This window comes from Schistocerca cancellata, chromosome 4, assembly GCF_023864275.1.
Source record: "Schistocerca cancellata isolate TAMUIC-IGC-003103 chromosome 4, iqSchCanc2.1, whole genome shotgun sequence".
NCBI lineage: Eukaryota > Metazoa > Arthropoda > Insecta > Orthoptera > Acrididae > Schistocerca > Schistocerca cancellata.
Window position 1 is genome coordinate 216,900,264 of NC_064629.1, and position 14,768 is coordinate 216,915,031.

The following is a 14,768-nucleotide window of genomic DNA, read 5'->3' on the forward strand; positions in this document are numbered from 1 at the left end:
ACATGCACTATAGAATAGCAAATTGATGTTGTCTGTTGTTTCAACGTACCCACCAATGCTGTCATTATCAGCTCTTCTTGTCTGAAAGCACAACTACTTTCACCTGATCTTGGTTCCTTTCAGCTTAAGAGACAATCTATTAGATGCAATTTGATTTGCTAACCTACACAAACCAAAAGACCCAAACATATATAATCTGAGGGGGCAAGAAGTGTCCTAATGAACTGACATACCAGATTTTGCAAAACGTGAACATTGTAACACACTACATGAAGTTCCTCAGCAACACTCGCTGCCATGCATACCAGCAAAAGGAGCCATGAGCCAAGCAAATTAAATTTGATTTCCTAACCTGAAAAGTACACATTGTACAAACATATATAATCTGAAAGAATATGGATTGTTCTTCAGGAGTATCAGATTTTTCATAAAGTGAACACTACAGCAAAATATTTGCAGTGTCTTTGCAACACTCACTGTCATGCATAACAGCAATTGGCATGCACTGGCAAACATGTGAAATTTCACTTCCTAATATACAATGTACTCACAATACAAACACACATAATCTGAAAGGGCATAGGTTACTCTTCAGGACTGACGTATCAGGTGTTTTAAAAGGTGAACAATGCAACAAAATACATGCAGTTTCTCAACAATACTCGCTGCCACGCGCAACAAAAGACGCCCGAGTATTTGGCGTCTTCACTAGGAACTGGTCGCTTTAAAACAATATACCTTGAAACATATTTGTCCATTGTCAATGAAATGTTAGTACATTAGAAACACATTTATTGGTAGTGTAATTATCAAGTTACAGAGTTTTCCAATTGTAAATAAAAAGCTCATGTCATTATCCTAAAACAACTTTTATTAGCCCAGAATAAATTTGTAACAGAAAGCATAGACTTGTTTTGAAACACTCTTTCGTGGTTAATTAATGGCAGCCACAGTGCCCCTACAGTGCTATATTGATTTTACAAAGAATATTGTTGAAGAGTGGTTCTATGTGTGCTGGACTGTGAGATCAGCCTTCAGTGGCCACAACTTGCAGTGGTCTTTGGCTGAGTCAGCCACCCACTGCCCAGGTGGGCAATACATTTATCATTGTTGGCAGGCCAAGCAGATAGGATGTTTGACTCTAGCAGCCACAAAAGGGTTAAATCACCATCCTTAATTTCATTATATATCTGTGTCAATAAGGAAATTTGTCTGAGAATTTTCAGTAGTTGATGGATCTCATTTATACTGTATTTCATAGTAAATCCACCATGATCAGCTACAGTTGTGTATTGTACAAATTTTGGCAAAAGTATTTTGTTTTGAAGATTGTTTTCTTTTAATAGCAGTGTAGGTGTGTATCTGTACATATTAAAAATATCGTTTTATGTTCCATTTAGTTCCCCTTTCAATGGCAGTTCAGTAAGTTTCCACTGTTTTTGAGTTTGCTACTGAGCATAAAGACTTGAAGTTTCATGCACCTCCAGAGACTCAGTAACTTTTATCCCAGGTTTTTCTCTTATTATAACAGAAAATAACTTTCTAGGGTGTTAATTGTTTCATTCTTAAAAGTAACTTGTAATCCTTGTATTGTTAACAGATCCAGAAACGAAAATAGAATCAGCAAGTCTGTTTTATAGTTGTTTGTTGACTGTTAATAAAAATATTGCACCAGCAACAATGCAGCTCTGCCATGAATTAGTTCTTGGGTAGGGTATGTGTTAGTTGCTACCCATAAGCAACTGTAATTACCCTGGTTCTCATCAAGTGATTTGAGGCTGTGGCTAATGAATGTGTTGGGTGAGCTACCAAGAGAGGTATACTAGAGATAGCAAAAGTACCTAAAGTATTATCATCTCTTGTGGACACTGTCTCCTCTCCAGGAAATAAATGACCTATCACCTCCAGTTGACTTAACTATGAGTGACATGTCAGTGGTAGGTCTATGGTCCTTGTACAGGGGAGGCAGCGACAAGGTGTACTCAAGGTACTACACCCATACCCCTCAGCAACAGGTATCAGGTGCTGTCTGCCACTGAAATTGAAATTGAGACAGTGTCACACATCGCACCTGTTCAAAAGCCTGCTGTGTCCTGTATCAGTCAGTTTGAACTTTTATCAATTAATGTTACTCCTTAGAGAAATTGCAGAAAAGTATGGGAAGGGTCAGTTTGTGCACTCAATGACACATTGAGTATGTTGAAGGGAGGGAACTGGGTGTGGTGCACATTGGAACAGAGCAGACTATACCTTTCATGTGGGCCCTGAGATCATTGTTGAATCATTCCGGCCACAGGCAGGAAGACCAGTCTTGCTTACAGACTTTCATCAAAACTCAAAATTTGGAGCATTTTGCTCAAATCTGATCATGGCTGCCTGGTTCTGAATTGAATGGCAGGATTGTAACAGAGACTTTGAAGGTTATTTGATAAGTTAAGCTGTGAAGTGTGTGCTACATATTGAAAGCTGCCATTCAGGATTTTTACTGTGTGTTCGGTGCATGCAAGGAATTCTTTGATTTGGTGACTCTCCATCCATTCCAAACAATAATAGCTGTAGGAGACCCCAAAGTATTACTGTAAGGCCCAAAGAAATGCTTCACATGGATGAGACTATGAAAATCCTAGTGATAAATGCAGAATATTTCACATCAAAGTTCCAGTCTCTTAAGTACTACTAAAAAGATGTAAAGCTCACATAGTCCTTGGTACAAAAAGCTGGTTAAAACCTGAGACTGACAGCAGGGAGAATTTCTGGGGTAAATCTTAATGTATGTCAAAAGGGTAGACCAATGGAAAACAGATAAGGTGTATTTGTCACAGCAGACAAGAAACTGTCACAAAACCCAAAGAAATTCTGGTCATAAGTAAATGCTGTCCATGGCACCAATGTTAATGTCCAGGCACTCACGGATGATACAGAAACTAAATATGAGCGTAGTGAAGAAAATGCAGGAATAGTGAACTGTACTTTCAAACATCCTTATATGAAAGTAAATCCAGGCATACTAATTGCTCCTGTTTAATTCTTGTGCCACTGTGAAGATGACTGGTACACATGTTTCTGTCAGAGATATTGAGAAACAGTTGGAGCTACTAAAACTTAACACAGCTGCAGGACTTGATCAAATCCATATCAGATTCTATTCAGAGTTTGTGACTGACTTAGTTCCTCTTCAACCAAAATACCCTGCAGATTCCTTCAACAGAAAACTGAGTCCATGGATTAGAAGAATGCACAAGTGACACCATCTCCAAGTAGAGTAGCAGAAGTGAGCCATCAAAGTACTGTCCAATATTTTTGACATCAACCTGTTGTGGAATCTTGAAACATATGCTGAGCTCAGACACACAAGGTGTCTTGAACTGAATGACCACCTGCTTGCCACACACATGAATAATTATGAAAACACTGGTCAAGCAAAACCCAGCTCGCGTTCTTGTGACATGACATCATGAAAGCAATGGATCAGCAATATTGTTTTGACGTAGTATTTCGCAATTCCCATCTATGCTTATTAACAAAAGTCTGACCAGGTATCAAACAAAATTTGTGATTGGATTGAGAAGCAATTTCAGCTGTACTCCAGGGAACTGAGATGGGCCTCTCGATGTTCATGTTGTATAGTAATGACCTGGCAGACAACTTTGCAGACATAAAAAGACTACTGCAAGTGTATTAGGCATAAGTGAATACAGGTGGTTAAGGAATGAGACTGACAAGAAGTGCAGAATGGCAAGACGGGAATGGCTAGAGTAGAAATGCAAAGTGATAGTAACATGGTTGACTATGGGGAAGATAGATGTGATGTACAGGAAAATTAAAGAAAGCATTGAAGAATAGAATATCAGCTGTATGAATATCAAGAGCTCAGATGGCAAACCAGTACTAATCCAAGAAGGGCAAGACTGAAAAGTGGAGGGGCTATGTAGATGGACGACACAAAGGAAAGATAGGAGACAGTGTTATGAAAAGGGAAGAGGAAGTAAATGTAGAGAGCATCTACATTGATACTCTGCAAATTACACTTAAGTGCCTGGCAGAGGGTCCATCAAATCACCTATGCAATAATTCTCTATTTTTCTAATTTCAAATAGCGTGCTGAAGAAATGAACATCTATATTTTTCTGTGTGAGATCTGATTTCCCTTATTTTATGATGATTATCATTTCTCCATATATAGGTCGGTGTCCAAAATATTTACACATTCGGAGGAGAAAGTTGGTGATTGAAATTTTGTGAGAAGACTCTGCGGCAATGAGAAACACCATTGATTTAATGATGTCCACCCCAAATCCTCCATCATGTCAATGACACTGTCTCCTCTATTTCTTGATAAAACAAAACATCCTGCTCTTCTTTGAACTTTCTCGATGTATTCCTGTAATCCTATCTGGTAAGGATCCCACACCTGCAGTAGTACTCCAAAAGAGGATGGGCAAGCATAGGGTAGGCATCCTCTTTAGTAGGTATGTTGCATCTTGTACGTGTCCTACCAATAAAATTCAGTCTTTGGTTGGCCTTCCCCACAACATATTCTGTGTGTTCTTCCCAATTTAAGTTGTTCATAATTGTAATTCCGAGGTACTTAGTTGAATTTACAGCCTTCAGATTTGACTGATTTAGCATGTAACTAAAATTTAACAGATTTCTTTTAACACTCATGTGCATGACTTCACACTTTTTGTTATTTAGGGTCAATTGCCAAATTTCACACCAAACAAATATCTTTCTTAAATCATTTTGCAATTTGTTAAATCTATTGATGAATTTACTAGACAATAAATAACAGCACCATCTGCAAACAACCTAAGTTGGCTGTTCAGATTGTCTCCTAAATCATTTATGTAGATAAGAAACAACAGAGGGCCTATAACACTACTTTGGGGAATGCTAGAAATCACTTCTGTTTTACTTGGTGACTTTGTCAATTACTACGCACTGTGACCTGACAGGAAATCCCAAATCCAGTCATATAACTGAGATGATATTCCATAAGCACACAATCTGACTGCAAACCACTTGTGAGGTAGAGTGTCAAAAGCCTTCTGGAAATCTAAAAATATGGAAACAGTTTGAAAACCCTTGTCAATAGCACTCAACTTCGTGTGGGCAAAGAGCTAGTTGTGTCTCACAAGACTGATGTTTTCTAAGTCCATGTTGACTGTGCAGTGATAAACTATTCTCTTCGAGGTAATTCACAGTGTTCTAGCACAATAAATGTTCCAAAGTCCTGCTGCGTATTGATGTTCATGATGTGGGCCTGTAATGTAGAGGATTACTCCTACTGCCTTTCTTCAACATTGGTGTGACCTATGCAACTTTCCAGTCTTTGGGTACAGATCTTTCATAGAGCGAGTTGTTGTATACGATTGTTAAGTATGGAGCTGTTGCATCAGCATTCTCGGAAAGGTTCCTAATTGGTATACAGTCTGGACTGGAAGACTTGCTTTTATTATGTGATTTAAATTGCTTCACTACTCCAAGAATATCTACTTCTAAGTTACTCATGTTGGCAGCTGTTCTTGATTCAAATTCTGGAATATTTACTTCATCTTCTTTGGTGAAGGAATTTTGGAAGGCTGTGTTTAGTAACTCTGCTTTAGCAGCACTGTCATTGGTAGTACTTCCTTTGCTATTGCGCTGAGAAGGCATTGATTGTGTCTTGCTGCTGGCATACTTTATGTATGACCAGAATCTCTTTGGATTTTCTGCAGCACTTTTGATATAAAGTTTCAATGTGGAAACTATTATAGGCATCTCACATCGAAGTCCACATTAAATTTCAAACTTCTGTAAAAGATCACCAAACTTGGAAAGTTTGCATTCGTTTAAATTTGGCGTGATTTTTTTATTGTTTCTGCAACAGTGTATATTAGGAAATGAGGCACTAAAAGTAGTAGATGAGTTTTGTAAACCTTGAAAGCTATTGTGACTATGTCATTTTCCATGTAGTAAACTTCATAGCACAAAAAGTCCTTGCCAAGATAGGCTAAAGTGGCATCCTATGCCATCCTACCACAGAAATTATAATCAGAGCCTAAGGCAAGTGATTGTCCACACGTCCTAACCTTAAACTGGGACCAATAGTGGGAGAGACATTTTCATATTGCAGGACTATCACCTGTGATTCTTATCATCATTAGGTTATCTGCCTTTCAGCAGGTTTAGACTTCATAATCCTCCATGCTTCTCTGCCCTCTACTTTCCTCTTTGTTTGGTACTCTGCTTGTGGTCTACTGATACCATCCAGCACTTGATATCTTCTTCTGCCCTTCCCTCTCTTCCCTAGAATAAAATCTTCAGTTGCCTCTACTAGAAGGAAGTCTCACCTCAGATTGTGTTCTACCCAGTTTACCTTCTTATTCATCGATGTCAGCAACATCTTCCGATCTTCTCCCACTCTTCTCAGTATCTTCTCATTCCTGACTTTGTCTAGTTGACGTCCGTTATGCACCATATCCACATTTTACAGTCTTCAATTCTTCTCTTGTCATGCTTTCTCAAAGTCCATATTTCTGCTCCACACAGGGCCACACTCCATATCAGGCATTTCACTAGTTGCTTCCATAAGTCTGTGTTCAAATCATTACTTAAGAGTCTTTCCTGCTTTTGAAGTGCCTCTTTCCCCAGCACCATTCTGACTTTGATGTTCTGTTCACACTGTATATTTTCAGTAATGCAGCTTCCCAGATACTTGAATGCTCTCACTTGTTATACAGTTTCTATCCCTAACTTATACTCCACTCTTTCCTGTAAGCCTATAACCATGCCTTTTGTTTTCTTCTTTTTTATTTTTGTAGCATATGTTACACAGACTTCATTCAGGTCATTCAGCATTTAAATCAGTCTCTGTTAATATTCTGCAAGAATCATCATGTCATCTGTGAATCTTATACATACATGTGAAGTTTCATCTCATTAGCTCTTCCCCTTCACTTTTTGTCGAGCTGTGTATTATGGTAAAAATATACTTTTTCTTGTTAGTGTGATCCTATTTTTCTTATTAGTGTGCTTTTTTTGTGTGCAACCCTACTGCTTTGGTTTGTGACCCTGTTTTTCTGTTGTTGCAACAATTTTTTATGGTCTCAAACCACCTCTTTATCTTTATTTCTTTCAAGATCCGTTTTCTTGCTGTGGTCCTTTTTTTATGCTTTTTTTTTGTCATTGCTGTGACCCCTTTCTTCCAGTCCTGTTGTTGTTTCAATACAGTATTATTAATTGGCACCTGTTAATGTCTTTACATATGTAGCCAGCTTTTTTGTAATGCTCATTTGGACTAGGTGAAATTAAACTTCCCATGCCTTTCATTAGTCAAACAAATATGTGCACTGCTTGTGCAGAAAGCTGCTTTTTGTTTACCTTGACCTCTGTGTCAGTCATATTGTGTCCTTGCTTATGATAGTTATGTCTTGAACTATTCATTTATGAACCTTTTACATTGCATTTTAAACATAGCTCCTGTCTCAAGTCATCATTTTTTCTAGGAAAATTTGCTCTCTCTTTCTTTTCACAGGGACCCAACCAAGAACTGGATGATCGTTACTATGAACCCTATGAAGAACCAGAATTAATGGAAAACAGGTGTCACATGCGACAGGTAAATATGATTTTTCCTCCCTCTCCTCCTGTATTTTTGCCATGGATTAATTTTGTTCTGTGTGGAATTAAATTGCACTTAAAACAAAGAATGTAATTTTTCACATTGTTTTGGGGCTTTTGAAGTACTCTTTCCATGTATTACTGTTGAATGATGTCTACTCTGTTGTCTGCAGTTACATTTATTGTATAATGTTGTGCTTTAATTGACAATTATGTAAAAGTTCTCAAAATTCATGTAGCATATGTTAGTATATTTTTGTATCCACCACTTCACTTGGAATGTGTATGGTGCTATCTGAACAATGAAATTAAGCACAAAAAGGATAACTATTTGTAATTGGGTAGATTGCATAACAATTTTATCGTGATATATCTTCACTGAGATAAATCTGTCAATTTTGTTCTTGACACCTCCTCAAAGTCTGAGTCACAGTCATAAGCACCTCCGCCTCTGTCTCTCTGTCTACATCTCCTGCCCTTCACTATCCTGTTTTTTACCCATACTCACTTTCCTTGACACTTTGCGTTATCCTGGCCCTTCCCATTATTCTCCAAGTAGTCCTTTCCAGTTGCTCTCACAGATCTAGTCCCAGCCCTCAAACTTTTTAACTGAATTATTTATGAATGCAGGGAAATACAAGAATACATAATAACCATGTAGATGCTGATGAACACTTGGAAACCCCAGTATTGCGACAACAATCTCCAAAAGCTGAAATGTATGAAATGGATCGTCAGAATGCTAATTATGAAAAGAATTCTTCCCGGTAAGTTTTTGTCAATCTTGTGATCAATTAGTGTGATAATTACTTACAGCACATCTTGCAGTTTTTCCCCTACTTCACTGCTTTAAATCACAACTTTTATTGTGAACAGCCTTATTTATGATGGGTCAGTCATTTGTGATGTTTTCTCTGTAACTATAATTGTGGGTTACACATGTTCCGTAATGGATTTCCCTTTCCTTGCTGACTTCAAATATTGTATTTGTTCCATGTAAAGTTTAAGAGTTTTTAACTGCTATTGACAGCTTCTGCACGGTGCAAAGACCAGTATACATGATAAAATCCAGATGACTAGAAGAGCAGTAGTATAGTTACTGTGAGTCTATACCTCAGTCGAAATTAAATGGAAGGAACCCTTGCAGGATCATTTTGTTGTCCCTCTCTCCATTCACGTGTTAACATGTTTCTTTCTCTAGGATGGTTAGATGTATAAAGTTGAAATGTATGTCAAATACTAATGTCCACAGTCTCTTGGCGGTGTAAAAAAAATTAAACTTTTAAGTCAAGGGTTCTTGACAGTACCACTGGTGGTATGCAAGAACATTTCAGATGGTATACATACATCTAAAGGGAAATGTACTGATCTAAGTAAGGCTATTATCCTACAAACAGTAGTGAGGAAACTGATGAATAAAAATAGCATCTGTATAATGTTAAAGAAAATGGCTTTACCACAGAATGTTTGTACTGGATTGTACACAGGACACAGGAATGTTGGATTGTATTCTCTCCATCTCTCCCTTCATTAGTCATTGCTGCATTGGCCAGGAATGATTGATCTCATTTTGTCATTATCGGTATTTGTGGTTGAGTCTTGTCAGTGGTTTTTGAAAGGTTTCATGTTGGTTTGCAACTGCTACCAACTTACACAGTGTACCAGTGTGTAGCACTCGAGTAGTCTTTACACAGTGAATGGTATGCTGCTGTCGTTGTTTTGTTGGACACTACTTTAAATGATGGCATGATACGAAGACAGCTTGCATCAGGAACCAGTGTGTGTGTGTGTGTGTATTACAATGAGCTGATTCTTAACTACTACACTGAAGTGCTAAAGAAACTGGCATAGGCATACATATTCAAATACAGATATATGTAAACAGGCAGAATACGGTGCTGCAGTCGGCAATGCCTATATACGACAAGTGTTTGGCGCAGTTGTTGGATTGGTTACTGCTGCTACAGTGACAGGTTATCAAGATTTAAGTGAGTTTGAACAAGGTGTTTTGTCGGTGCATGAACGATGGGACACAGCATCTCCGAGGTAGTTATGAAGTGGGTATTTTCCTGTATGACCATTTCACAAGTGTACAGTGAAGAATGAAACCAGTGATGACTGGAGAGGATCATTCAGTGTGACAGAAGGCAACACTTTCGCAAATTGCTGCAGATTTCAGTGCTGGGCCATCGGTAAATGTTAGCGTGGAAACCATTCAACAAAACATCACCTATATGGGCTTTCAGAGCCGAAGGCCCACTCGTGTACCCTTTATAACCACACAACACAAAGCTTTACACCTCGCCTGGACCCACCAACACTGACATTGGACTGTTGATGACTGGAAACATGTTGCACGGTTGGTTGAGTCTTGTTTCAAATTGTATCGAGTGGATGGACGTGTACAGGTATGTAGACAACCTTATGAATCCATGGCCCCTGCATGTCAGCAGGGGACTGTTCAAGCTGGTAGAGGCTCTAATGGTGTGGAGAATGTGTAACTGGAGTGATATGGCACACCTGATACGTCTAGGTACAATCCTGACAGGTGACATGTACATAAGCATCCTGTCTGATTACCTGCATCCATTCATGTCAAGTGCGCATTCCGACAGACTTGAGGCAATTCCAGCAGTACAGTGCAACACACCCACACATCCAGAATTGCTACAGAATGGCCCCAGGCACGCTCTGAGTTTAAACACTTCTGCTAGCCACCAATTCCCCAGGCATGAACATTATTGAGCATATCTGGGATGCCTTACAATGTGCTATTCAAAAGAGATCTCCATCCCCTTATACTCTACAGATTTATGGACAGTCCTGCAGGATTCATGGTGTCAATTTCCTTCAGCACTACATCAGACATTAGTCAAGTCCATGCCACATCATGTTGCAGCACTTCTGTGTGCTTGTGGGAGCCCTACATGATATTAGGCAGGTGTACCAGTTTCTTTGGCTCTTCATTGTATAATTGTCATGTGAAGTTCAACTTCATCCTGTAATTTATATGTGACTGTGTGTCAAGTTAACCATGAAGCAGTTTTTAATCCAGGGAGTTCCTTCTGCCTCCAAGGATGCACTAAAAACTCCTAAACCAACACATAACCATCATCCCAGGGGCTCACAGTTCTTTTGTGAGTTCATGCATGGCGTACACCGAGCCCTGAGCTATTTCCACCCATTCTTCATTCTGTGGCAGCATTTCCTTCACCCTGCCCCATTCCTCTCTATCCTTGCTCCTTCCCTGTTGCCACCTCCTTTCCCCTCTGTTGGTGCTCTGATTTATGTTGACCTGGCTATCCACCTGATTTCCTGTAGTGGTTGCAATTTTGTTCCTTTTGCCTGTTTTTTTTTTTTTTTTTTGCGTTGGGGACCCCACTTGGGGTTTAACCTGCGCTTCAAACTTTCCTGTTTTTAGTATGAGCCATATGGGGAAGGACTTCTTCCCTAGCATCTACAGTATGGATTCCTCTCCCCCCTTCATTCCCCTCTCCCTTCCCACTCTAGCCCCCTTCCACCCTGCTAGGTCACCAGCATGTGTAGGCAGTTCGTGTGGTGGTGCTGTTATGTACCCATATGGCTGAGCTTCCTTACAACACAGGGATCACACTACTGGTAACTGAGCTGTTCCCTCCCCATGTATGCCAAGGAGTGGTTGCTTATCTTCAATGAGCATCAGAACACCCAACAACAGCCGCCGTGCCAGATGGCCCTTGCTGTGGCTGGGTGGTGCCCATGGGGAGAGTCCGTGGTCAGAGTGGGTGGTATCAGGGCGGATGCTTGGCACATGAAGTGTATCAAGCTGCAAAAATCTGGCTGTTCTCAAACAGCCATCTCTTTGAATGGTGAGGGATCCTTGAAAGCTACTTCATGTGACCTGGCAAGCCAGCCGGAGTGGCCGAGCGGTTTAGGCACTACAGTCTGGAATCGCGCGACTGCTACAGTCGCAGGTTCGAATCCTGCCTTGGGCATGGATGTGTGTGATGTCCTTAGGTTAGTTAGGTTTAAGTGTTTAAGTAGTTCTAAGTTCTAGGGGACTGATGACCTCAGATTTTAAGTCCCATAGTGCTCAGAGCCACTTTTTTTTTTTTTTTTTTTTTTTTTTTTTTGTGTGTGTGTGTGTGTGTGTGTGTGTGTGTGTGTGTGTGTGTGTGTGTGTGTGTGTGTGTCCTGACAACCTTCCCTTCCCTAGCTACACCATGGGAGGGGGGTCAGGCTTGCCGTCTTGGGATGAAACCCTTTCCCCGTTACCTCGTCTGTACTAGTATGGATGGGGACACATTCAGTGCCACAAAGCCATTGTTTTTCATGGAAAATATCAAGGACAAGTTTGGTGAAGTGGAGTCTCTTAGTAAGATGCGGTCGGGCTCCCTGTTGATCAAAGCTCCTTCTGCCACCCAATCTGCAGCTCTTCTTGCCTGTGAGCATCTTAGCAATGTCCCAGTGTCTATCACTCCTCACCAGTCTCTGAGTATGGTCCAGGGAGTAATTTTTCATAGGGACCTCATCCTGCAAACTGATGAGGAACTCCAGGCTAATCTGGAGTGGTGTGGCATTCATTTTGTTCAACGTGTGCAGAAGGGTCGCAAAGACAACCGCACTGCTACGGTCACCTTCATTCTGGCTTTCAAGGATGATGCCATCCCAGAGAATGTCAAGGTTATGTGCTACAGATGTGACGTGAAGCTGTACATCCCTCCACCTATGCGGTGCTTTCGGTGCTTGTGTTTTCGGCATGTGTCTTCCTGCTGTACAGCAGACCCCTTGTGTGGTGACTGTGGCCACCCAGTCTATGAGGGAAGCCCTTTTGTTCTGCTGCCCGTGTGTGTCAACTGTGCTGACTACCACTCCCCTCGCTCACTGGATTGCCTGAGAAAAGAAGAGAGAAAAGAAGATACAAGAATACAAGTCCGTGGATCGCCTGCCTTACGTTGAGGCTCACCAAAAGTATGAGAGACACCATCTGGTGTCACTATCTTCCACTTTTGCCTCTGTTACTTTGTTCCCTCCTCCCTCGTCCTTACCCCAGCCCCGCCCCACTCTTCCCTCAACCTCCCCTGCAGTTCGCACGCTCTCCCGTCACGGAGTCGCTCTCCCTCCCCAGCCGAAGAAATGCCCACCCTTCTTTGGCATGTGCCGGTGATCGGGCTCCCTCCCAGGAACCCTCTCTATGGTGTCTCTCAGGCCAGAAGACTCTCACCACCACTCGGCTATGAGGCGCACCGTGTGTGCACCCCATGTGTGTGCCCCAAGGTTGGCCACTCTCTTTCGCTCCCTGACCTTGCAGACACCTGTACTCCCCCTGTGTCCTGTCCTCCTCCACCTCAGAAAGAGAAGAAGAAGAAGAAGAAGAAGAAGAAGAAGAAACATAAATCTCATGGTGCCCCCGGAGATACCAACTCCCCTTTCGCAACCTGAATCTGTCATCTTACTTATCGATGTCATCCCATCCTTGTCAGTGACAACTACTCCTCTGCTCCTTCATGCCTACCTTGGACTCATGCCACACAATTATCCAGTGGAACTTCAACAGATACTATCGTCACCTACCTGCAACATCTTGTCTCCTCTTATTTTGTGTTCTGTCTTGTTCTCCAAGAAACACATTTCCGCGATGACCACTCTCCAACTTTCTGTGGTTATTGGGCATTCTGTTGGAACCGTGCTGGCCCTGGGATAACATCTGGTGGAGTCTGCACTTTGGTTTGCTCCAATGTCGTTAGTGACTGGATCCCCCTACGTACCACCTCTGAGGCAATAGCTGTTAGAGTGAAGACGACTCCAGCAATCACCCTTTGCAATGTCTACCTTCCTCCAGGTCAGCCAGTTGCTTATGTTGCACTATCTACCTTAATCCAGCAAATCACACCCCGTTTCTTCTCATTGGTGATTTCAGTGCACACCATCCACTGTGGGGGAGTGTCACTTCAATGGGTCAGGGTATCCTAATTGATCAACTTATCATAGACTTTGATTTGTGTCTCCTCAATGATGGTTCCCCTGTGCACTTCAGTGCCACTCATGGGACCTTCTCTGCTATCGATCTCATGATCTCCTCCCCTGCCCTCGTGGCTTCCCTACTTTCATCATCCCATGATGACCTTTGTTCTAGTGACCACTTTCCAGTGACACTCTCATTCACCTGCTGCAACCAGGCAGACAGGCCCCCACATTGAGCGTTCTGCAGGACCAATTGGCCTCTATACGTTTCTGCTGTCTGCTTTGACACCTTCCTCTCAAATTCCATTGATGTAGTCATGCAAGGCATCTCTGCCTTTCTTCTTCATGCTGCAGGCACTGCTGTTCCCCTATCCACAGGGCCCCCTCATCATCGGCCGGTACTGTGGTGGATCAAGGATGTCACAGCCACTGTCCAGGACCGCCAACGGGCACTGCAGCAATTTAAGCGGCATTCCTCCCAGACCAACCTCCTCACTTTTAAGCGTCTCCAAGCTAAGGCTCATTACCTTATTAAGCAGACTAAAAAGGAATGGTGGGAGCCCTATGTTTCTTCCCTGGGGATGTATGCCTTTTTCTCGCAGGTTTGCTCAAAGCTCTAACGTTCTGGGCTGTCAGCAACAGTCAACTGTCCAGGGTGTGAACCTCCAAGAAGCTCTGTGCACTGATCCATTGGTTCTCACGGAACACCTAGCGACACACTTCGTGATGGCATCATCATCCGCTTCCTATCCTCCTGCCTTTCTCCAGCAGAAACGCAGAGTTGAACAGACCCCCTCCATTTCATCCTGCACCACGTTGAGCCCTATAATGCAACTTTTGCTGAATGGGAATTGGTGCAGGCTCTTAGCTGTTCACAAGACACAGCCACAGGGCCAGATTCCATACGTAATCAGATGATTCAACACTTGGACATTCCCCAGTGGCAACAGCTCCTCAGGGTTTTCAATCACATCTGGCTCACGGGTGATTTTCCGTCACAATGGTGAGACAGTATAGTTGTCCCCGTCCTTAAGCCTGGGAAAAACCCAATGTCTCTTGACAGCTACCACCCCATTATCCTTAAGAATGTGCTTTGTAAACTGCTCGAAAGGATGGTCAACTCCAGATTATGTTGGGTACTCTAATCTTGCGGCCTTTTGTCACCATATCAGTGTAGCTCCCGGGCAGGGCGATCTCTTACTGACCATTTACTCCCAATTGGA

The 14,768-nt window shown here is 41.9% G+C and overlaps 1 protein-coding gene across 1 annotated transcript in view; it reads left to right on the forward strand.

Annotated features, from left to right (window-relative positions):
• LOC126183667 (uncharacterized) overlaps positions 1–14,768 on the forward strand; it is a 313,457-nt gene that overhangs the window by 178,032 nt on the left and 120,657 nt on the right. The window contains exons 5-6 of the mRNA XM_049925820.1: positions 7,517–7,600; positions 8,233–8,369. Coding sequence (XP_049781777.1) covers positions 7,517–7,600; positions 8,233–8,369 — 221 coding nt within the window. The remainder of the gene's footprint in view (positions 1–7,516; positions 7,601–8,232; positions 8,370–14,768) is intronic.